Here is a 21,214-nt window from a genome sequence, read left to right on the forward strand (position 1 = left end):
TCAATTTGGAAAAGATAAATAGATATTTAGTATTTGCCATACTGTATTATTTTCACTGTGACATGAATTTCTCATGACTTCCATGAGGATGTTTCCTGATCTGCAAAGAGGCAATACATGGATGAATTGCACTGCATTGATTTCCTTGGAGAGTGAGATTCCTTTCAAATGTAATTGTTCCACTCTCCTTTGTTTCTTCTCACAACAGCATCATGCGCCATCTCCAACCAAAATACACCAAAGATAACCAATGCAAGCAAAGGCTAGGAGGTGCAGAAAATTAATTGCAATGATCTTACCTACTCCTGCTGTGAAGCATTTGATCGCATTTATGACTTCAGTACAGAAGCATCTGTGGTTTGAGCAGTTAAAAATGCTGATATGACTTGCTGTGTGCTTCAAATAACTGTGCTAATATCTAAGTCCTATCTAATGAGAGTGGCAACAGCAGTATACAGCCATATTACTATTTCGCATGAGAACATTGAATGTAAAGAGATCACAGATTTTATAAAAATCATTACAGGAAGAAGGTGAACTGTAGAGGGTGATTTGCCATGAGTTAGTAAATATATCAGCTTAACTCAAAGCATAAAAAAATTACCCAAAAAACAGGTCAATTGTGCTCATCCACTCTTCCAGCTTTAAAAGTATTTGGCCTTGAGCTTCCTTAAAATATGCTTTTAAAAAAAATCTTCCATCATCTACTGCCCACCAGAGGGATGTACACAGGAGTTTCTTCTGCTTATTTGCATTCTACTCGCTGCAGACAATAGTGTAACACAAGTTTAAAGCTACAAACTTCAGTGCAGCTTTTAAAAAGATGGTACAGCCTCCACTTTTCAACAGAGTGAGGTATCAACAGGAGAGACATGGCAAATTAATGCATGTAATACACTTGTGCAGAACTATGATCATCAGCAGTATCTGGCATGACAGCTAACCAGAAAAGCATAATGCACAATTTCACTTGTTCTGAACTCCCAATCCTCAGAGAATATTGAAGACAAGATGAACAGACTCTAGCTATCATAGAGCAAGCCAATGGCGAGAGGAGGGCCAACTCTATACCATGAGCAGCTGAACAGACCCCCATCGGTTACCCCACCCAGCCAGCAAAAACAATGTGCTTCATTTGTGAAAATTGTCTTGTTGCCCCTTTCCAACTCAAAGTAACACTGACCATCATTTTGAGTCCATAACTAAGATCAGAAACACTCCTACCAGATAATGGTATGTGACACGTGGATATATTCAAACAGGGGTTTGGTGACACAATGTGACTTTAACTGAGTGGGTCTGAAGTACAGATTAGCAGCATAGGAAATGTTGAAATTGAATACCAAATGTAGAAAATATGTTATAAAGCGAATGTCTTCCATAATTCAGTAGCAGAGTCAAAATATTGTTCTAACACTTTTAAACATTCTCTCTTAGAATGTGGGTGTTGCTGGCTAGGCCAGCATTCATTGCCCATTGCTAAATGTCCTTAAGAGAATGACGCTAAGTTACCTTTTTGAACTTTGGCAGTCCATCTGGTGTATTTGCACTCATAGTGCTATTATGGAAAGAGCACTGGGAATTTGACTCAGCAGCAGTGAAGAAATGGTATTTTAGTTTCAAGTTGGGATAGTGTTTCTCACATGTGGCCCTTTTCCCATACATCTGCTTTCTTATCCTACTCAGTGGTAGAGGTTGCGTGTAGAAGTTGCAGGTTTGGAAAGTGCTGTCGAAGTGAATTCTTGCAGTGCGTTTTGTAGATATACAAACTGCTGCCGCCGTGCATGGGTGGTGCAGGGTGGGGAGATGGGGGCTGGGGGGGATGTTGGTTGGTGGTGGTGAACTTTTAAAGTGGTGGATGGTGTGCCAATCAAGTAAGTTCCTTTGTCCTGGATGCTGTCAAGCTTCTTGAATGTTATTGAAGCAGTACTTGTCCAGGCAAGTGGATATTATTCATCACACTCCTGACATGTGCCTTGTAGATGGTGGAAAGACTCTGGGGAGTCAGGAGGTGAGTTACACACAGCAAGATTCTTAGCCTCTGACCTGGTTCTCACAGCCATATTTATATGGCTAGTCAAGGCTAGTTTTTGATCAATGGTAACCATCAGATGTTGAACATGGGGGATTCAGCAACGATAATGCCATTAAATGTCAAGTGGAGATGGTGAGAATCTCTTATTGGAGATGGTCATTATCTGGCACTTGTGGGGTATACGTGCCATTTATCAACCCAAGCCTGAATATTGTCCAGGTCTTTAATGCATATGGACATGGACCTTTTCAATATCTGAGGAGATATGAGTGTTGTTGAACACTGTGTAATCATCAGTGAACATCCTCACTCCTGACCTTGTTATAGAAGAAGGGTCAATGATGAAGCAGCTGAAGGTGGTTGGGCCTATGACACTACCCTGAGGATCTCCTGTAGTGTAGTAATCTCCTGAGACTGTGATGACTGACCTCCAACCACCACAACCATCTTTCTTTATGCTAAGTATCAAATAAAAATGGAGATTTGTATCATATTGTCATAGGCATCTGTTAATTAGCCTATGGTAGACATGCTACTCTATAAACCTGCAGATGGAAGTTCTAAGAATAGAGGAAACAGGAACACAGCAATTCCTTCCAGTTAAACGCCAGCATTAATCAGTCAACATCTTATAAACTAGTATTTGAAATATCCCGAAAAAAGGACATTTTTGTCAGCACTCAGTCATCTTTCTTCTCTTCTTGGCAGTAGCTGTGGTTTCCTCTTAGCTGTGACCATTCCATGCTATCTGTCAGGTCCATCTGGTTCCTGTTGTTCCACCAATCCAGACAAAATATTGGTGATTGGCAGAATATCCTTTAATGTCTTCAGTTATTTTTCTGAATCATTACTGATACCTGCTCCCTAGTTTCCACCGCTTGCCTTTAGCGTTTACTGCTCTGTTCAGGGCTCACTGTTTTATCATTTGAGCGTTTACTGTGGCCTTAGTACATTTTGCTCCTTTCTGGCCTATGAGTACAAACTGATCTAAAGTCCCCTTGGTCCAAATTCTCTGTACTGTGTGTGCAAATTAGCCCACATTCAATTCACGCATTTACATCACTCAACTATTCTTCTCAGTCCTCTTGATTTGTTATTGATTGTTTGTATGCACCCAAAATCCTCGCACACTATCAAACTCATACTTCATTGAGTTCTCACTGCAATTGTATCCTGATGATTTCCTGAACTGACCCGAAGATACAGGTCACCCACTCTCTCCTAAATGATGCATTTGCCATCTAAATAAAGCTAACTGTTCCAGGTTGTCCTAGTGACAGTCGATGTGAGATAGGACATGGGTTAGCTGGCAGAAAGAACCCCAACTGCACATATAGTGCAGTAAGGACTTCTGCAGTACTTCTTTCATTGCAATTATGTTTACGACAAGTATCCTGGATTTCATTGGGAATTCCTTGGCCACAGTGAGCTAGCCTTATTCCAGATTAATGTATCATCACATATCTCAAAGTCACTCAGCTGGATTGCAGAATGATTTCCACGAACTTGTTTTACAGGGTGCTGTGTCTGTCGACTCCATCACTGACCTGGATGACAATCAGTCACGGTTACTGGAAGCTCTTCAACTCTCACTACCAACGGAACTGGAAAGAAAAAGTGTAACAAAGACCAAAAAAAAGCTCAGTCTGAACCCCATCTTCCGGCAGGTACCCAGAGTAGTGCAGCAGTGCTGTCAGCACATCGAAAAGTATGGTAAGTATCAATATCCATCAGCACCTTGATTAAAACAAATATTAGGTACTAACTGCAATTTTCCAATGCCTGTTTGATTGTCTGGCGTTTCAAACTTATTTTGTAGGTAATTTAGGAGGTCTTATCCTTCTATGCTTGAGGTGCGGGAAAAATTCTCCTATCTAAACTTCAGCCTGAGGGAAGAACAGTGTGTGCAACGTAGTAACAAAAATGAAAAAGGCTGCAAATACTCAGCAATCAGGCAGTATCTATGGAGAGCGAAGTTTATTCATTAGTGTCACAAGTTGTTTTACATAACACCGCAACAAAGTTAGTATGAAAATCCCCCTTGACAGCACTCTCCGGAACCTGTCTGGGTACAACTGAGGGAGAATCTCAGACTGTGGGAGGAAACAGGAGCACCTGGAGAGAACCCATGCAGACACAGGGAAATTGTGCAGACTCCGCACAGACAGTGACCCAAGCTGCGAATCAAACGTGGGTCCCTAACCCTGTGAGGCAGCAGTACTAACCACTGTGCTATTGTGAGCGCTAGCTAAGTTGTGTGTTAACTAGATTGTATGCTACCTAGGTCGTATGCTCGCTGGGTTGTGTGCTAGCCAAGTTGTGTGCTTGCTAGGTTGTGTGCTACCTAAGTTGTGTGCTCGCTACGTTTTGTGCTAGCAAAGTTTTGTGCTCGCTGGATTACGTGCTGCCTAGATTGTGTCCACCTAGGTCGCATACTACCTATGTTCTGTGCTACCTGCATCAGAACAAATGAGCATGTGTTCATTACTCATAACAATCTCTTCAATTGATTATGACTCTCATCTAATATTTCACCCAGGATCCAAGACAACACAAAACTTGTCAAAAAAACTATATTATCGACATGTCTTTTTTCCTAATTTTCTCATATGCTTTTTTAACTTTTCTACCTCCTTTATGCAGCTTTTTAATATTTTTGTTGTATTTTTTATATTTGTTACCTGGCTTGTGAACATACATTTTAATCCAGCCTCTCCATGGGACCCAGACTTTGATACAACCTCTCCTCTCTCCTTACTATAATATACTTGATTTGTTGCTATTCCATTCCCAATTTATGTTTTTTCCATTGTTAATTAATGGTTCTATTTGACCATTTGTCATTCCACTTAATCTCTCCAAGGTACCTATTTACCACACTATAATTTATTTTTACTATTAAAAGTACCTTTGTCCTAAATTTTTCTTTTCTTTTTGTAATTCTTGTATTGAATCTAATTATATTTTGGTTACTACGTTCCAAGTAGTCTGCAAATATTCTCCTACTTTCAGGCTACCTTCTGGTTCTGCTTTGCTACGCAGAATCCAAAGATTCTGGAGAGATGTTTTAATAACAGAGTTGTCGTGATGGGAGACTTCAATTTCCCAAACATCGACTGGAATATCCCTAGGGTAAGGGGTATAGATGGGGAGGAGTTTGTTAGGTGTGTTCAGGAGGGTTTCCTGACGCAGTATGTGGACAAGCCTACGAGGGGAGAGGCTGTACTTGACCTGGTACTGGCGAATGAACCAGGGCAGGTGATGGATCTTTCGGTAGGAGAGCATCTTGGATATGGTGACCATAATTCTATCTCCTTCACAATTGCGTTGGAACGAGATAGGATCAGGCAGGCTAGGAAGGTGTTTGTCTGGGGTAAGGGGAGATACGAAGAAGTCAGGAAGTTACTTGGACAAATAAACTGGAAGGAGGCGTTCTTAGGGAAAAGTACCGAAGGAAGGTGGCAGATATTCAAGGTATGTGTGTCTGGAGCTCTGAATGACAACGTTCCGATGAGACGAGGGGGTTTTGGTGGGTCGAGGGAACCGTGGTGCACAAAGGATGTGTTGAACCTAGTCAGGAAGAAAAGGAAGGTGTACAAGAGGTTCAGGGAATTAGGAGATGTTAAAGATCTTGAGGAGTATAAGGACTGTAGGAGGGAACTTAAAAGGGAAATTAGGAGAGCCAGAAGGGGTCATGAGAAGACCTTGGCGAGTAAGATTAAGGAGAATCCCAAGGCCTTCTATAAATATGTGAAAGGTAAAAGGATAAGAAGAGAAGGGATAGGACCGATAAAAGGTGAGGGGGGAAAGGTTTGTGTGGAACCAGAAGAAATGGCGGAGGTGCTTAACGAGTACTTCGCCTCAGTATTCACGGTGGAAGCCGATCTGGGAGATTTTGTTATGGATTTGCAGCAGATGGAAAGGATTGAGTACGTGAATATTAAGGAGGAGGATGTGTTGGAACTTTTGAATTCTATCAAGGTAGATAAGTCGCCGGGACCAGATGGGATGTACCCCAGGATACTGTGGGAGGCGAGGGAAGAGATTGCAGAACCCCTGGCGATGATCTTTGCGTCGTCAATGGAGACGGGAGAGGTTCCAGAGGATTGGAGGATTGCGGATGTAGTTCCTATTTTTAAGAAAGGGAACAGAGATAGCCCGGGAAATTACCGACCGGTGAGTCTGACCTCAGTGGTTGGTAAGCTGATGGAGAGGCTTCTGAGGGACAAGATTTACGAACATTTGGAGAGGTTTGACATGATCAGGAATAGTCAGCATGGATTTGTCAAGGGCAGGTCGTGCCTTACAAGCCTAGTTGAGTTCTTCGATAATGTGACTGAACACATTGACGAAGGAAGTGCCGTGGACGTAGTGTACATGGACTTCAGCAAGGCGTTTGATAAGGTCCCCCATGCAAGACTTCTTGAGAAGGTGAGAGGGCATGGGATCCAAGGGCCTTTGGCCTTGTGGATCCAGAACTGGCTTGCCTGCAGAAGGCAGAGAGTGGTTGTGGATGGGGCTTTTTCTGAATGGAGGTCAGTCACCAGCGGAGTGCCTCAAGGATCTGTTCTGGGACCCTTGTTGTTTGTCATTTTCATAAATGACCTGGATGAGGAAGTGGAGGGATGGGTAAGTAAGTTCGCTGATGACACGAAGGTCGGTGGTGTTGTGGATGATCTGGAAGGATGGCAAAAGTTGCAGCAGGACATAGATAGGATGCAGGACTGGGCGGAGAAGTGGCAGATGGACTTCAACGCGGATAAATGTGTTGTCGTCCATTTTGGCAGAACCAACGGGATGAACGAGTACACTATTAAGGGCAGAAGTCTGAGTAGTGTTGAGGAGCAGAAGGATCTTGGGGTCCGGGTCCACAGGACTCTTAAATCGGCCTCGCAGGTGGAGGAGGTGGTCAAGAAGGCGTATGGTGTACTGGCCTTCATTAATCGAGGGATTGAGTTTAGGAGTCGGGAGGTAATGCTGGAACTTTATAAGACCCTTGTCAGGCCTCATTTGGAGTATTGTGCGCAGTTCTGGTCGCCTCACTATAGGAAAGATGTAGAAGCTATTGAAAGGGTGCAGAGGAGATTTACAAGGATGTTGCCTGGACTGGGAGGCATGCCTTATGAAGTTAGGTTGAGGGAGCTGGGACTCTTTTCCCTGGAGAGACGAAGGTTGAGAGGCGACCTGATAGAAGTTTACAAAATGTTGAGAGGAATAGATAGGGTGGACTCTCAGAGGCTATTTCCCCGGTTTGAAATGGTCGCTACGAGAGGACACAGATTTAAGGTGTGGGGAGGGAGGTTCAGAAGTGATGTTAGGGGTAAGTTTTTCACTCAGAGGGTGGTGAGTGAATGGAATCGGCTGCCGTCAGTGGTGGTGGAGGCGAACTCGCTGGGGTCTTTTAAAAGACTTCTGGATGAGTATATGGGGTTTAATGAGATTGAGGGTTATAGATAGGTCTGTAGGTTGGTAGGTGATGTGGTCGGCGCAACTTGTGGGCCGAAGGGCCTGTTTGTGCTGTAGTGTTCTATGTTCTATGTTCTATGTTCTAAGTACTGCGTCCTTTGTTGTTTGAGACTGATTGAGAAAAACAGTTTTGAACATGCAACAAAACAACCTTTCATTTTCCCATAAATATGTTCCCTATAATAGCTATGTCTTTGCATCATTAAATTGTCCAACATTTATGACTTAATTATTATTACTTGCCTCTTTGATTAGTTTAGAAATTTTCTTTCTTCTGTCAGTGGTCTCTCATAAATACAACTGATCCATTGTTACTCTGCAACTTCATTCAAAATATGTTCTGTTTGGATCACTTCTCTAGTTAATTCCTTACAGTGTATGTTGGTTTAGTTTAGTTGGCTGGATGTCTGGTAAGTGATGCCAACAGTGTGGGTTTAATTCCTGTACCTACCTTCTTAACTTTGCACTTTGCCTGAGGTGTGGTGATCCCCAAGTTAAATCACCACCATTCAGCTCTCCCACTCAAATGGGAGAGGAGCCTATGATCCTCTGGAGAAGAGGGGGGACTGACTGGGAATCTGGGGGGAATAGTGGAGGGTCTGAGGGGGAGCTGAGTGAGGGGAGAGCAACAGCTTTGGTCACATAAGAAATAGAACATAAGAACATAAGAAATAGGAGCAGGAGTAGGCCATCTAGCCCTTCGAGCCTGCCCCGCCATTCAATAAGATCATGGCTGATCTGTCGTGGCTCAGTTCCACTTTCCCGCCCTCTCCCCATAACCCTTAATCCCCTCTCTTATCAAGAACCCATCAACCCGCTTCTTAAAAATATTTAGCGAGGCAGCCTCCACCACTTCAACGGGCAGAGAATTCCAGAGATTCACCACCCTTTGAGTGAAGAAGTTCCTCCTCAACTCCGTTCTAAACCGCCTCCCCTTTATCTTGAGGCTGTGACCCCTAGTCCTACTGTCTTTTTTGAGCGGGAAGAGTCTCTCCACCTCTATCCTATCCATCCCATTCATCATCTTATACGTCTCAATGAGATCTCCCCTCATTCTTCTAAACTCTAACGAGTACAAGCCTAGTTTATTCAGCCTCTCCTCATAGCTCAATCCCCTCAACTCCGGTATCAGCCTAGTAAACCTCCTCTGCACTCCCTCCAGGGCCAAAATATCCTCATGCCTGTGTAGTCTGGAAGGTGATTACCTATTATTTGCAGATGCCCATCTTTGGTGAGGTGTTTGGTACTCCCCTGGTCATTGTGGAAGCCACCATTTATGTTTCTCCGAAAGAGAAAAGCCTGTCTTCGATTGAGTCACCATTTAAAGATGGTGGCCTGGTCTTTGAACAGTGGGGGAGAGCTGTATGTTGTCCATTATGATTAAATTAGCAGCAGGTCAGAGAATCCACTTGAAAATGTAGACACTTAATCCCAATTTGGGAGAATCATGGTCATTGTTTTCTTTTCTCATCAGGCTGATTCCTGGGATGGCGGGTATGTCATATGAGAAGAGAGTAAGACACAGAATTATATTCGCTGGAGTTTAAAAGAGTGAGAGGTGATCTCATAGAAACTTATAAAATTCCAACAGGTTTAGACATTGTAGATTCAGAAAAAATGTTCCCACTGGTGGGGGAGTCCAGAACTGAGTGTCACAATTTGAGGATAAAGGGTAAACCTTGTAGGACTGAGGTGAGGAGAAATTTCTTCACCCAGAGGATAGTGAATGTATGGAATTCACTACCATTGAATGTAGTTGAGGCCAAAACGTTATCTGATTTCAAGAAGAAATTAGATATAGCTCTTGGGGCTAAAGGGATCAAGGCATATGGGAGGAAGGGGGATCAGAATACTGAATTCATTGATCAGCCATGATCAAGATGAATGGTGGAGCAAGCATGAAGGGCCGAATGGTTTACTCCTGCTTCTAGTTTCTATGTTCCTATGTAATCAGTAATTCTGATTTTCTAATTTTGTGCCTTGTATTCAGGGTTGTTATGTATATGATTTCGTCTGAATGCCATTGGTATGATTTTGTTTGTTTTCTTTATCATGACTTCTCCTTTAATACCAGCTTCTCCTCCTTATTAACCTCTTTCAAGCTTTCTATTTTATTAGTTTCAGAACATCTAAAGCTTAGTTTCCTCTCCAAGCTCCTTACTATTCTGCTTTGCCCTGAAACAGAAATTGTATTTTAAAAACATTAAGGCCAGTTCTGTTTATTGCTTTTAAATGCAAAAGTGAGTGTTGTATATTACAGGAAGGTGGAGGAAGGATACCTGGTAATATCTTTGCAAGTCCTAAAGGGATATTAAGTTTTGACAGCATTCTGTCAAAGGTTATATATTTTATTATATTAAATTTTTTTATTTATTTCATGTCAGGTCTTCAAACTGTTGGCATTTTCCGAGTTGGAAGTTCCAAGAAAAGAGTTCGACAGGTAAACAATTCACATCTAAGAAGTGTATTTCAAATGAGATAGATTCTAAATAATGTGACCTGGTCCTCTGTCTAAAACAAATTCATTTATTTTACACAACCAGGTTGTCTGCACCACAGTGTTAGAGCTTAAAATGCAAGAGCTAATAGAGCAAATAACAGGACAAAGCCTAAAGTGACATCAATGGAGTTTTATCATCAATTAAAAAACGAATGCAATATTTTCTTATATTCTCTGTTGAATGAAGGATTCACTTGGATCAACAATAGAAATTCCACTAAGTGGTAGGGTTATTAAGAGTTTACAGCATGGTAATTGATACCAGGCTTGATCAAGACAACCTAATTACTTTTACAAAAAATGAAGGCCTTCAGTTAAAAAAAGCAGATAATGTGAATGAAGCAATCAATTTGGTCCATCTTAACTCATCTATTCAGAATGACTGAAAAGTCCCAACATTGCAACACTAAATTAAATGTTAAATTATTCCAGAAGTAGAATTCCTTTCCAGAAACACACTCCAGGTATGGATCAATATCTGTGTGCAGGGAAACTTTGGTCCGAATATTATCACTCCCCAGGAGCTGGAGATTGCTGAGTTTAAACAAACCCCATTTTTGTTTGAGCTGGATTTGCTTCCTGCAGTGTGTAATTATTTAAGAGTAGACACGAGTACTTATAAAAAGTGGATACGGTGTGCGGAGCTGTCAAACTGTGAAGTTATTTAAATCCATTGCCCCTTAAATTTTGCAAAAAAAAACTAGCCTGCCTCTCTTAATTGAAAAAGATCAATGCTTACAATTTGAGTAGTAGTTTTTTATTGACATAGCCTAAGGGTTATCATTTATTATTGTATTATTACTGATTGACTGCTTCAACTATCTGTCATTATCACAATGGGGGACTTTGAGTTTGCAGTTTGATTGGCAGCTCCATGAGATTATTAAGGTATTTGTTTTTATAATATTTGTTTTTACAATAGGATACGTACTTGAGTGCATTTGAATGCATTTAATGGGCTTTTATGAATGGGAATTTTTTATACAATGAAGTACATAACAGTTACTTCAGATGTTATTTATTCATTATGGTAAGGGAGAAACTGGGTGAGGTGGCAAGGAGAGTTTAAGGGCAAAGTGTGGTGTGAGGGGGTCATACGTTGAAATCAGTTGGCTTTAAGTTGGCATGGAGGCAGAAAGGTGCCATGGGGTGAGTGGGGTGTAATGTCTTAGAATGTATTGGTACTATGTTGGTATAAGAACTATAAAGGAGTAGGTGAGGATAGGGCACAATTTGGCACAAAGTATGAAGAGCCATTTGGGTGAAGAGGCATGGGTTGGCATGAAAGGTTTGAGGGGCTATTGGGGATGGGTGAGGGCATAAGCTGGCATGAGTTGATAAATATGTGGCACGGGGAGTGAGTAGGGAAGGTAAATGGATGTGACGGATATATATTCAAAAGCACAAGGGTGAAATCCCAGGGCAGAGGTAAGCCTTCTAAACAGCCAACCTAGACACTTGGTAGCGTCTGTGTTTGCCTTTGAGGATGGCATGCCTGCCTCCAGCAGCTGCCTTCTCCTCCCTGAAACAAAGTTCCCATAAACCGGAGCACTGTTTCCACCAAGATGGGTGTGGCAATCCAGGAAACACTGTGCACTTGCTTTGAGACTGAAACTCGAGGTCTGAGTCACACAAAGAGATTATTACAACAATTGGCAAAAAGATAGATGAAGGAGGTAAATTTTAAGGAGCATGTTAAAGGAGAAAAGTGCACCCACTCTCGCACCCACTCCCACTGCCCCTCACTCCCACTCCTCCCCTCACTCTCCCTCGTAACACACCCACATTTTTCACCCTGTCACCTTCCTCTTGCACACTAAGAACTCCTGTTTCAAATGAGTGCTTTTTGACGAATTGATGCTGTGATATTTTGGGGAAAATTGAAGATTTAATCACATGAACAAATTACTTGCTTATGCCTTTTAGCTACGAGATGAGTTTGATCAAGGTCAGCAAGTAGTTTTGGATGAGGAGCACAGTGTCCATGATGTGGCAGCTTTACTGAAAGAATTCCTGCGGGACATGCCAGACCCACTTCTCCCCAAGGAACTCTACTCAGCCTTCATTAATACCATGTGTAAGTGAGAAGAAAACACTCAGTTCACAGCAGTGCTGACAGCAAAACAGTATGATATTTCATTTTAAAACATTCCACTTCCTTCAAATGGAGATTTAAAATAGTGAGTGGGCATGGGTTCCCAAATCTGAATACTGAGCAGTGCTGAATTAACCTAGGCTGGATTTGCATATGGAGTTTTCTAATTGGTATTAAAAGTCTGGGCTAAGAAGTGAAAAATTCTTACTTCTGAAATATACTTGTGTGCCAATGTCAGAAAAAGAACAGACCAGGATTGACCAGGATGCCCTCCATAGTTGAATGGCCTACAGACAATAATTTTCAAAGTTCACGCATAAAGAATGGTCACTTGGCTCTTGTGCCAGAAGACTGATACCATAAATATCCTGCAGCATGCAATAGTGACTTTGTTAGAAAATGGGAGGTGTTTTAAGTTTATTTATTAGTGTCACAAGTAGGCTTACGTTAACTGTGCAATGAAGTTGCAGTGAAAATCCCCTGGTTGCCTCATTCCGGCGACTGTTCGGATGCACTGAGGTAGAATTTAACATGGCCAATGCATCTAACCAGCACGCCATTCAGACTGTGGGAGAAAACCCGTGAAGCCAAAGGGGGAGAACATGCAGACTCAGCACAGGCAGTGACCCAAGCCGGGAATCGAACCTGAGCCCCTGGCACTGTAAGGAAGCAGCTAACCACTGTGCCACCATGCTGCCCTGGACAAAAAAAAGACATTTTTAACCTGCATTTGAGAAAGATTGTACATTCATTCCTCCTGTATCACTACTTGCTACATTGTTGCTCTCAACTTTGAAGCTGTGAGAAGGTTGGTTGGGGAATGGCATTGTAAGCCTAAGTTTCATGAAGGAGACAGAAGTATAAGTTGGGAAAGACTGTACAAACCTGCCCACCATAATTTTGTTCCTGAGAAATGAGAGTGGGATGGAGTCAGATCCACTGTCTCCCAAGATAGGCCCATGGCTGCAATGGAGATAGGCAAATGGCACAGCCAGTGAGCTAGAAAACCCATCTCAGTTTATTGGGACGTTGGCCTAGTTTTAATCTTGACTGAGAGGCCCTCAAGCCTTCATTCTCCCCCTCCCTCAGCTTCCATACCCCTTCCTTTATATCTCCCATTCCCTTCTTGCCCTCCATATGTCCTATGTCCCTTCCACATTGCCCATGTATCCTCCTAACTTGCTCTTCCAGAATCCATTAAATCCATGCTAAATTGCTCCTTAGTGTCAGGGGGACTAGCAAGGTAAATACATTGGGTTAGAGGATAGGGCCTGGGTAGGATTATTGTCAGTGCAGGCTCGATGGGCCAATCGGCCTCCTTCTGCACTGTAGGGATTTTATGATTCTGTGATTATGTACAGATCCAACAAACCATTGGCAAGTCTGACAAGTCTTCAAAATACTATTGAGACTGACATCATAAATAATGGCTTTCCAAATCTCTTTTCGAAAAAAATGTTAGGCTTGCAATCTCTTGAACATGTCAGTCAACCACAGTCATTTACTGTATCAATGCCAAAAGCTTTTCTTCACTTCACACCTCAATCTTGCGTAAATAAACATATCAGCATTGACATACCTCATCAAAGAAGTAACTTATTGCAAGATAATAAAGTTGTTGATAAAACTAAGCTGCACTTTATACCTCTATTATATAAACAGTACCTGCTGTAACTGGAGAAGAAAGCAGAACAGGTGGCCAGACATTTGTCTTTACAGATGGCCTCCTTTGAATGCTTGGCTGAGCTCCAAGAATAGATAAAGCACTTGCACTTAACTCAGCAGGCAATTTTGACACAGCCAGCAGAGAAGCAAAAGCTTTGTTTTATTGATTGCTTGTGAAAAAGTGATTTTTCTTTGAAGAGTTTTTTATGCGTGTTTATTTGCACAAGGTTAAGAGGATAATAAATGGACAGTTTTTTTAATTGATACTATAACTGGTTGTGATTATTTGGTAGCTTCATGAGAAGATAAATTGCACAATATATTTCAAATGGCTGTTTATTTTTGGGTTGTGACTCAAAATTAGACTTCCCCGATGGGTCATGACACCTTTTGAGGACCATGCCTATTAACCAAACAGATCCAATTCAATCAAAATTGCAGGGAGATTTGAAGTGGCCACCCCTGCAATGGAGCCAGCAAGGACAATCGTATTGCATGTGGATTGTTTATCGACACATTTATCTCACGCTGGCAACGAATGGCAGAAATGGGAATCCCAGAAACCAGTCATGCCCTACATTTTAAAGGACTTATGACTCAGACCAGCTTCACAAAAATGAGGGCCTTTATCTCTTTCAAACCTTTTCCTATGGGTGCCTGTCCATCATTATCTGAGATGTTTAAAAAATTGAATCATAGAATCCCTACAGGGCAGAAAGAGGCCATTCAGTCCATCAAGTCTGCACTGACCACAATCCCACCCAGGCCCTATCCCCATAGACCCATGCATTTACCCCAGATAGTCCTCCTGACGCTAAGCAGTAATTTAGCGCGGCCAATCCACCTAACTGCACATCTTTGGAGTGTGGGAGGAAACCGGACCATCTGGAGGAAACCTATGCAGACACAGGGAAAACGTGCAAACTCCACACAGGCAGTGACCAAGCTGGGAATCAAACCAAGGTCCCTGGCACTGTGAGACAGCAGTGCTAACCACTGTGCCACCATGCCACCCCAACTTTTAATTGCTTAAAATGTCTCTTAGATCTTTCTTTCCTCAGTTATCTGCTCTCCTACAAAGTCTATGGGAAGGCGATGGCATAGTGGTATTATCGCGAGACTATTAATCCAGAAATTTAGCTAATGTTCTGGGGACCCAGATTCAAATCCTGCCATGGCAGATGGTGGAATTTGAATTCAATACAAAAAATATCTGGAATTAAGAATCTACTGATGACCATCAAACCTTTGTCAATTGTTGGAAAAACCCATCTGGTTCACTAATGTCCTTTAGGGAAGGAAATCTGCTGTTCTTACCTGGTCTGGCCTACATGTGACTCCAGAGCCACAGCAATGTGGTTGACTCTCAATTGCCTTCAGGCAACTAAGGATGGGTAATAAATGCTGGCTAGCCAGCGATGCTTATATCCCATGAATGAATACAAAAAAATGTCAGAGGCTTTGACAAGGCTACAACCTGATATGTTTTTTAGTTCATGAAGCCTCCCCTCAAGCTTGAAATTGCAGAATTCAGTTTTGTCAAAGTATTTGGGCTGGTTTGCACAGAGAAGAAGTAGAATCTGTTGTGAATGAGAAGAATGTTTAAAAGTTAAACTTAAATCTACTCGGATTGCCAGCTCATTGGAAACGACTGAGAGCAGGCAATGCTTCTTCTTCATTAATTGAATATCTTATCAGCAGACCTTAACTCAATTAAGGTCTTTTACAAGGGAATCTAATTGTAAGAGTCGTTTCCCAATCACCTCTTCTGGTAATCCGAATCAGCATTATTCCCAACCTGGGAAACTGTTATGGGTAAGTATAAAAAGGACCTCACTCTGCTTTTAAGATAGGGAGTTTATGCTGGTTGTCTGGAATGGGATGCTGCTGACATCTCATAATGTTAAATGAATATTCTTCTCCTGTTCCACTCCAAAATCACAATCTGGAACGCCATTATATCGAGCAGCTGTCTGGAGAATAAACTCAAGGTAATTAGGCTTGTTTCTGGAGAGCTGAGAGCATATCCACATTGGTAACTCATGGTTTGATTAATAGGATGTCAACAAAAGGTTCTGTTATATCATGAGGTCCTGATTTCTTCTTGTTTTGTCTGATGCAGCAATGAATCACAAGGATCAGCTCTGCACCCTCCAGCTCCTGATTTATCTGTTGCCTCCATGTAACTGTGACACTCTGCTCCGATTGCTTGAGTTGCTGTCAAAGGTAGCAAGCCACGCCCATGACTCACTTGATAAAGATGGGCAAGAGGTAATGATGACATAACTTTGATTCTGGCAGCAGTTCAGAAGAATAAAAGTTAACCATCAGTTTTCTCAGTGTCTAACCCAGCACCACAAATATCAAATTAATTTCTTGTTCATCTGCTTGTTGACTGTTGGACTTTATTATGGCATGCAATATTAGCTGCCATGCTTGCTGATTTGATGATCAGTTGAAAGAAATTTACCGTACATTCCTTGGGTCACAATGGTGACATTGCCTTTCTACACTGCCTTCCTCCTATTTCCTGTCTGCAGCATTTGGCCCTGTCATCAGCAAACAGACCGACTTGTAGAAGAGTTCATTCTAATTAAAGTTTTTCAGGCCGCAGGGTCCCTTGTGGAAGCCAATGTACCTCTGTATTGATCACCCTTATTACTCCTGAGTCCAACTGGAGTCAGAGAAACAGAAACTACTGTTTCATGGTTCTGCTCCTGTGGGAGGAATCCTGTCACTTCAAAGAATTTCTAGAAAATGAAAAAGGGCCAGCAAGTGGATCTGTGCCAGTTTTCTGGACGTTTACTCATCTCCCAGGAGATTAAAGCAGAAAGCAGTCAAATCCTTAAGGAGTTTCAGGGACCGAGCTATTTATTTGGAGAAAGGTGATGAGATGCGGTAAAATATATTTGAATGCTGAATCATCATGGGAAGAAGATGAAATGATAGCTTGGTGGGATCATTGCATCTGGTTGTGTGATTGAGCAAAGTTAACATACACAGTTTAGGTATATCTTCTCTGAACTTTTGTCTGTTATGATTGCATCTTTTATTTAAACCACAAGTTTATCCCGTCCCCTGACTCTTGCTGGTGCCCAGCTGTAGGAAGCAAATTTTGTCGCATTGTCCAATGCTATTAAGGGAGTGTGACATCACAGAGAGAGCTGAAAAATCAAGAGAAGTGCTGGAGACTGAAGGAGAGAAATGGCCAAAGGTGCTGATATCAGTTTCCGCATTGTTCAATTGGAGTAAAATGCAGAATTGTGTTGATAAGCAGTCTGACAAGAAGGAGACAGTGGAGAGGTTCAGAGAGGTGGGTAAAGATTAAACTCAGTGTTACCAGAGTACATGCACATACTGCTTTGATACCACAAGATAATGTTGCCAAGGGGAAGCATATAGATGAGGAAAATTTATGAGGTATCAACACAGGACTTGGGAGGAAAGGATGGATGAAGATGGAAGCAAGACTTTGCATACAGTGGCAGGTATTTTTTTTAATATGGAAACAATAGTGGAGAAGAGGACATCATTCACACCAGAAACACAGGAGGCTGGTCAGTCATTTGGGGAAATTTATTTCTTAGACAAGATAAGCCTCATGGCAGAACCCCAGAGGGTGGTGAATGTGTGGAATTCACTACCACAGAATGTAGCTGAGGCCAAACCGTTGTCTGATTTCAAGAAAGAATTAGATATAGCTCTAGGGGCTAAAAGTATCAAGGGATATGAGTGGAAGGGAGGAATCAGGATATTGAATTTGATGATGAGCCATGATTAAAAGGAATGGCAGAGCAGGCTCGAAGGGCTGAATGGCCTACTCCTGCTTCTAGTTTTTGTTTCTAAACATGGGATGAAGGTTAGGGTGGGGGAAACCCCAGTAATATATTGTCTTAATTTTAAGGAGAAGTGGCATAACAACAGAACCGTTCAATTGAAAGCCTTTGAACTTGGTGACAAAGACATCCATGAGGTTCTTGCACTTGTTGGAAATTAGTATGGATGAAACTAGGGAAAGAGTTTTAAGCAGATGGTGGAGAGGAGAAACTGAGATTATGTTTGTTCTCTGGGTGATCTGGAAGCACTGGATATCTTTGGTCTGACAGATCATGAAGTGCTCAAGGCAGATGTGCTGATGGATGAACAAACAACAATAGAAGTGCTGTGACAGAGAACTGAGTGTGAACCTGTGAAAGTAGCCAGAAGAAAGGTTTGCTATACTGTAAGGTGGTCAAGTGGAAGAGAGATAAAGGATATGGGCAGTAACTGAGATAGTCTTCTCATTAGTTCAATGTAAATTGCGATAATATGGGACTAATATCAGGCTGTTTCACTTCAGATAAAGATATAATTAATTTCCAGGTAGGGCAGTTAAAGGAAAAACTCGATGTATTTTTAAAAATAGGGATGCAAGCAGGGGGCAACAATTTCTTCCTGGATGATGAGTGAAATATTTATCTTTCAATAATGCGAAATATGAGGAAAGACAGTATAACAAAATGTATGTGCATAACATGGATCTAATTTTATACATGTCGTTACCAGTACTGGAGCTTCTCTTACCAGAACTGGAAATTGTGCACTCACTGTCCATAATATTCTGTACAGTTTGTTCCAGTCGATAAATAATATTCTGCCTGGCATCTGTGTAATGAACCATGAAGTCGCAGAGAAGGCGATTGTTTCCTCATTTGTTTTCTCTTTCAGGTGACTGGAAATAAAATGACTGCTGTCAATCTGGCCACCATCTTTGGTCCAAACCTGCTTCATAGAGAGAACATGTCCGACAAAGACTACAGTGCACAGGCAGCACAAGTGGAAGAAAGCTCTGCAATCATTGGAGTGATTCAAAAAATGATAGAGAACTACACAACCCTGTTTACAGTGAGTACGACATAAACTGACATTTTTTCTGTGCATTTTCCCTCCTGTCGTACTTTTGTGGAAGCACTAAGTACTTGGCTGTATTACAGCTTGATACCAGTCAATATTCTAGTATTTTGCTCAAGAACTACATCTCCATTTGTATTCTGCTGCTGGCATGTCTAATTATGCAGGTGGTCAGCTGATGCCTGTGACCTTGAAGGCCACCGCACCACAGAAGTTTCTTTTAACATAGGATCCATGGGCATTATCTGGAGATCTGGGATTTCAGTCGGCTGCACATCAAGTTAGTGATAGGCCCTATTCAGGTGGTGCTCATGAATTTATCTTATTACCGACACAAAACCTGACAGGCTTAAAGAGCCAGAGGCCTCAATAGTATTCCTAATTTTCCAAAGTGCGGGGCATAATAGACTGCACACATGTGGCATTAATACGCCTTCAGGACAGCTGGGAGCTTTTATAAACAGGAAGAGATGTGATTCCCTTAAAGAGCAGCTGGTATGTGCACACTATCTGGATAACAGCCACATTGTCTACTGTTATGTTCTTAATGGTATAAGTCCTTGGCCTTATAGTTGTATAAGACACATGGTACCAATCATTCAGAAGTGATTAGGTAAACACACTGTAGAGCCAATTATTAACCGTTCAGTTTGGAGTGCTGGGAACTGTTGGCTGCTCTGCTCTGTGCTGAAAAGTACAACTTAAACTGGCTGATGACACCAACATGGGATTCTAAAATGAAGTCTGAAAGGAGGTACTTAAAACTGTCACAGGATAAGCATTGTTATTATTAATGCATCCTATTTATTGATTGTAGCAACATAGCAACATAGGGAATAGGAGCAGGAGTAGTCCATTTGGTCCATCAAATCTGTTCTGCCATTCATGATTGGTCATCATCCCCATGATGATGTCATTAGTATTCAAACAGCTATTGATTTTTGTCTTAAACATGCTCAATGATTGAGCTTCCACAGTACTGTGAGGTAGAGAATTCCAAAGATTCACCACTCCCTGAATGAAGGAATTCCTCCTTATCTAAGTCTTAAATGGTCTGCCCCTTATTCTGAAACTGTGTCCCCTGGTTCTAGATTCACCAGCCAGGAGAAACATCCTATCCTCATCTATCATGTCACACCATGTAAGGAATTTAAGTTTCAATGAGATCATCTCTCATTCTTCGCTAGTCTAGAGAATACAGGCCTAGTTTCCTCAATCTTTCCTCATAAGGCAATCCACTGTCAAGTGAACATCCACTACACTTCAATGGCAAATATCTCTTTCCTCAGATAAGGAGACCAAAACTGAGATCAAAATACTCCACATGCGGTCTTACCAAATCTCTATGCAATTTCAGCAAGGCATTTTTACTCCTGTACTCAAATCCCCTTGGAAAGAAGACCAATATACCATTTGCATTCCTAATTGCTAGTTGCACTTGTATGCTGGCTTTTAGTGACTCATGGACAAGGACATTCCAATCCCTTTGGACATCAACACTTCCCAACCTCTGACAATTTAAGAAATACTTTGTCTTATCAGGGATATGAGGAAACTAAACTTCACCTTTATTCAAATTATATTCCATCTGCCATGTTCTTGACCTTTCACTTAGCCTGTCCAAATCCTGTGTAGTCTCTTTGCACCCTCCTCACGACCCACATTCCAACCTGGTTTTGTATCATCAGCAAATTTGGAAATATCATATTTGGTCCCCACATCCAAATCCTTATGAATAATTGTGGCTCCAGCACTTCCCCTTGCAGTGCCCCACTAGTCACCCCACTGCCATCTTGATAATCAATGCGTCCACCATCTTTATAATCACCTGCGTCAACATTCTGGGTTGCAGCTCATCTGATCCATGGGATCTATCAACCTTTAAACCAATTAACTTTTTGAGTACCACCTCTTTATTGATACTAATCCCTTTCTGGTCTTTAGTTTCCTCACGTCCCTGAATGTTCAGTTCCCTGGTCACCCTGTAACTATCACCAGACTTCTACTATCTCGTTCACCACGGAATCGAAGCGGACAAGGGGCGGACAATGGAAATGTCTGTTGATCTCGAGCGGGATTTTCTGGTCTTGGCTTGAGTGAGGCCGTAAAATCCAACCCTATTTCTCTACAACATCAATTAATTGTACCCATTGACTTCTATTTACTTTTTCAAGTCAACAACATTGTTGTGAATGCTGAGGGCATTCAAATAGAGAGCCTTTAAATTTGTCTTTTTAACAGTATTCCACATTCTGATAGAAAACTCCTAGCCACAGCAAACTTCCATAATTATTCATTCACAAATGGTAAGTGTGATCTTCAGTAAACTTCAATGACACTTGAAGACATTGCATCACTTTAAACTTACATTTTAGAATATGCCAGACCCCTCAACACGGTTTCCATTTTCTTTACCAACTGCCAAACCTGTTGTGCTTTTGATGGACTTTCAAAACTCCGCACCACCTGGAGAAAATGGTGTGCAAAGGAAATACCACCCACCCCCCCGCCCCCCATTTAAAATAGGCAACCCAACCTCAGTAGTGGGTGGGTGTGCATATTG

General features: G+C 41.8%; 1 protein-coding gene across 4 annotated transcripts in view; it reads left to right on the forward strand.

Annotated features, from left to right (window-relative positions):
- LOC145342209 (rho GTPase-activating protein 6-like) overlaps positions 1 to 21,214 on the forward strand; it is a 214,022-nt gene that overhangs the window by 175,024 nt on the left and 17,784 nt on the right. For all 4 annotated transcript variants that reach the window (XM_080187564.1, XM_080187566.1, XM_080187563.1 and 1 more), the window contains exons 5-9: positions 3,553 to 3,748; positions 9,886 to 9,941; positions 11,928 to 12,078; positions 15,884 to 16,032; positions 18,469 to 18,645. In XM_080187564.1, coding sequence (XP_080043690.1) covers positions 3,553 to 3,748; positions 9,886 to 9,941; positions 11,928 to 12,078; positions 15,884 to 16,032; positions 18,469 to 18,645 — 729 coding nt within the window. The remainder of the gene's footprint in view (positions 1 to 3,552; positions 3,749 to 9,885; positions 9,942 to 11,927; positions 12,079 to 15,883; positions 16,033 to 18,468; positions 18,646 to 21,214) is intronic.

The sequence above is a fragment of the Carcharhinus amblyrhynchos genome, chromosome 4, assembly GCF_965287045.1.
Source record: "Carcharhinus amblyrhynchos chromosome 4, sCarAmb.v2.hapA, whole genome shotgun sequence".
Lineage (NCBI taxonomy): Eukaryota > Metazoa > Chordata > Chondrichthyes > Carcharhiniformes > Carcharhinidae > Carcharhinus > Carcharhinus amblyrhynchos.